General features: G+C 35.4%; 1 protein-coding gene across 1 annotated transcript; it reads left to right on the forward strand.

The window, feature by feature from the left end:
• Nucleotides 1-298: 298 nt before the first annotated feature.
• On the forward strand, nt 299-3,262 carry LOC104602962 (small COPII coat GTPase SAR1A-like). The gene is made up of 3 exons (XM_010266840.3): nt 299-553; nt 727-858; nt 2,815-3,262. The coding sequence occupies exons 1-3, from the start codon at nt 425-427 to the stop codon at nt 3,133-3,135; spliced, it is 582 nt and encodes a 193-aa protein (XP_010265142.1). The 5' UTR covers nt 299-424; the 3' UTR covers nt 3,136-3,262.
• The last annotated feature ends 330 nt before the right edge of the window (nt 3,263-3,592 follow it).

A 3,592-nucleotide genomic window follows, 5' to 3' on the forward strand; every position in this document is an offset into this window, starting at 1 on the left:
GTGTAATTTTCCTAAGGGAGAATCTATAGTTCTATTTCTATACCATCCATTAACATCAGTAATTCAGTGACAGCACCACAAAGTATTCTGATTGGATGGATGGCATCAGATTTTATTTATTTTTCTTCTAAAAAATTTCTTTGCATATGAGAACTGATCGCAACCGTTGTTTAGGAAATTGACGGTTAATAAAAGCCCAGTGACATCACAATAGCTGACAATTTTACCGATCCAAAGCCACGTGTCCTTAAGAAAACTATAAATAGTCAGTTCTAACAAGTTTTGGAGACAACAGCTGAATTCTCTGCTCATTTGCCAAAAGAAGAAAAGGTAGGAATTCTCCTTCACCGAAGCCTGTACAGAACGAGCGACTGAGCGTCGAGAGAGATTGTATATAATTTTCCGTGTTATATAGGAGAAGAACATGTTTCTGTTGGAATGGTTCTATGGGGTGTTAGCCATGTTAGGATTGGCCATGAAAGAGGCCAAGATCCTATTTTTAGGACTGGACAACGCTGGCAAGACTACGCTTCTACATATGCTTAAAGATGAGGTTCTCTCTTTCTCTCTCTAATCAATCTTTCCAATTTCTTCCATCTTCCACTTTGATCCAATATTGTTTCTAACCGTAAGAAATTGATGATCGATGGATTCCGTGTTTTTTTTTTAATTTTATTAATTAATCTCTCTCTCTCTCTCTCTCTTCATTTTGTGATGAATGAACAGAGATTAGCACAACACCAGCCAACGCAGCATCCCACGTCTGAGGAGCTCTGCATTGGGAAGATCATGTTTAAAGCCTTTGATTTGGGTGGGCATCAGATTGCTCGGAGGGTTTGGAAAGATTACTATGCTGAGGTAAATTTTCATTTATGATTTTCGTTTCAACCGTTTCTCTTCTTCTATAAGTGTCTCTGTTCTGTCAACTTTTTTTTTTATTATTTATATTTGGATTTGGTTATATTAGATTGAATATATATACATTGAAATTTAAATCTTAGCCTTAATAATCACTAATCACTACACTACTAAACAAGTCTTTATTTCAGATTGGTCTGCTTTTGGATTTCTTCTTGCCTGCACCTGCTGACCCATGGAATTCAATATGCACTATTCCTGGAGTGGCTTCATATTCAATTAAATCCATTTCATTGTCTTGCTTCTGTTCAGAATTAAATGTCGTTCATCCTGAAATCCAGATGAAATCATGGAACCATTTAGCCATATCAATAATGATTTTGTCATAAGTAAACATCAATTCCAGAGTTAAACATTTCTAACAAATTCCTATAAAGAGACACACAGAATAGATATCCAATTTCAACTTCTTATAGGTTAGAGCATACTCACTTATAATAGGCGTATCTTGTTATCGATATTGTATGAATTTAACATTGTTCTAATTGTTGGTTCTTCATTTTTCAACGATACTGTTTTCACTTCTTCTTTCTTTTTTCTTTATTTTTTATTTTTTGGATTTTGGAATGATATTTAGCTGTGAATTCATTTTATTTTAAAGAATTTGGAAAAGAGATTCACTCAGAGTAGGGAAATATAGAATTTACCCCTCTGGAGGACCTAAGTACAACAAAGGCCAGTAACAAGTGAAATACTCGACTGCCCTACCATGAAGTTTGCACTGCAAATTCACAGAATAAGGAAACATTTGAATGAAAATGTGGAAATGGTTAAGGAGAAAACTTTGTTTGTAGACATCATAAGCAGAGTATAGTTACTTGAATTCCTATTCCACAGAATCTGACTCAACTCAACATTATCCTAGTTCCCTTTACGCGTGCTCAAAACTTGCCACTTGTTAGAAAACATGGGATTGGGACCCATAACTGGATGGGCACCAAGTACCAACTGAGAGAGGGTCTATATAAAAAAAGCATGATTTATTAATGACTTTTGCCATCTAATTTGTATACAGCTTTCTGAATTTTAGGCTCAGTTTGGAAAGAGTACAAATGCAAATATGTACAGTGCAAATACATACAAAATAATACAAAACATAAGGTTTTGCACTCTACATATTTGCATTTGTACTCCTTCCAAACTGAGCCTTAATAGCAATTCTTTTCTTAGTTTTCTAAATTTATGCAATTCTTCAGGCTATTTATTTTTCAGCCAACTAATCATTCTCCTAATCTCTTGAATGCAAGCCTTCAAAAAAAAAAAAAAAAATCTCTTGAATGCAATATGTACCGAGGGGATCTCTCACTTGAGTGCCCTTTGCTATCCACCAATACTTAGTACTCTTTTGTCAGCTTCTGGATGTAAGATAAGAAAAGCTAATGTTAACATGGCCACTCTCATCGAATGTTTGTGCTTAAGACATAAATGGCCTCAGTAAGTTTTAGACAGGTTTTTCATTGAAGAACCAGGTTTAATTGCATTATAGTTGGAAAAGGAACAACTTTCTTAACATCTGGGCTCGGGGGTTGAATTTAGTTTCTTCATCAAGCTTGATGGTTACATATTATTTATTTGTTTTCTGAAGAAACAGGCACAGGCAAAGATAAAATTTCATATTATACCTGATCCATTTATCTGTCTCTGAAAGTCCAATCTTTTCACCTATTCAAGATGTAAAAACACTTAGAAACTACTTAGTTATTGATGTCATAACTTATCTTCCCATTTCACTAAAGATGTTGTGAAGGAATTAAATAAACCAATCATATTTATTGTACTGCAGTGAATCTTATATGCAAAGCAATGAAATGGTGAAATTCATTTAATTAAGGTATTTGATTCTTATCTTTGCTTTTTCCTCTTTTGTTATCATTTTCATCTGGGTATGAGTTGTAGGTTGATGCTGTAGTATATCTGGTGGATGCGGCCGACAAAGAGCGATTCTTTGAATCAAAGAATGAGCTGGATGCATTGCTCTCAGATGACTCTCTATCAAAGGTTCCATTCCTTATTCTTGGCAACAAGATAGACATCCCTTATGCAGCCTCAGAAGACGAACTTCGCTATTGCCTTGGCCTGGGAACCTGCACTACCGGCAAGGGGAAGGTGAACTTGTCAAACTCTAACATCCGTCCTATTGAGCTCTTCATGTGTAGCATTGTTCGTAAGATGGGCTATGGTGATGGTTTCATGTGGTTGTCACAATATATCAAGTAGACAGTTGATAATTAGCTACAACCATTTCTCTTTGATTCTCTAATATCAGAAGACTTTGCCCTCTTTTCCACTTAATGTACAGTGAGTCAATGACTATGCAAAGTAATTGAAACTTCCAGCTTGTCCATTTTTCTATGAAAAAATGAAAATTCATTTAGCCTTTGCCTCACTGAAGGCATTCCCTGAGGAACTTCATCTTGCTAAGACTGCAATTAGTCTATGGCCCATCTACGACTTGTTGATTGGACTATACTTATTCATGAACGCATATGTAGGCTACAACCCAAATATCTTAATCCCCAAACACTATAAACTTTGATAAAATATGGTACAATATCTACCAGCTTAGAGCTTTCAGAGCCTCAATGTTAAAAATCTGTTCTTTCCTCATCCAGTGATGGAGAAGAAACTCATTCTCTTCCACAGAGATAAAAAAACTCAGTCATACTGACAGAGA

The sequence above is a fragment of the Nelumbo nucifera genome, chromosome 4 (genome assembly GCF_055504915.1).
Source record: "Nelumbo nucifera cultivar China Antique chromosome 4, China Antique-T2T, whole genome shotgun sequence".
NCBI lineage: Eukaryota > Viridiplantae > Streptophyta > Magnoliopsida > Proteales > Nelumbonaceae > Nelumbo > Nelumbo nucifera.

Excerpts from the sequence above, each read along its gene's own strand:
- LOC104602962 (XM_010266840.3), top strand. The coding sequence starts at position 425 with ATGTTTCTGTTGGAATGGTTCTATGGGGTGTTAGCCATGTTAGGATTG. Across the intron at positions 554-726 it reads TACATATGCTTAAAGATGAG|AGATTAGCACAACACCAGCC; the intron begins GTTCTCTCTTTC and ends ATGAATGAACAG. Across the intron at positions 859-2,814 it reads GGAAAGATTACTATGCTGAG|GTTGATGCTGTAGTATATCT; the intron begins GTAAATTTTCAT and ends TATGAGTTGTAG.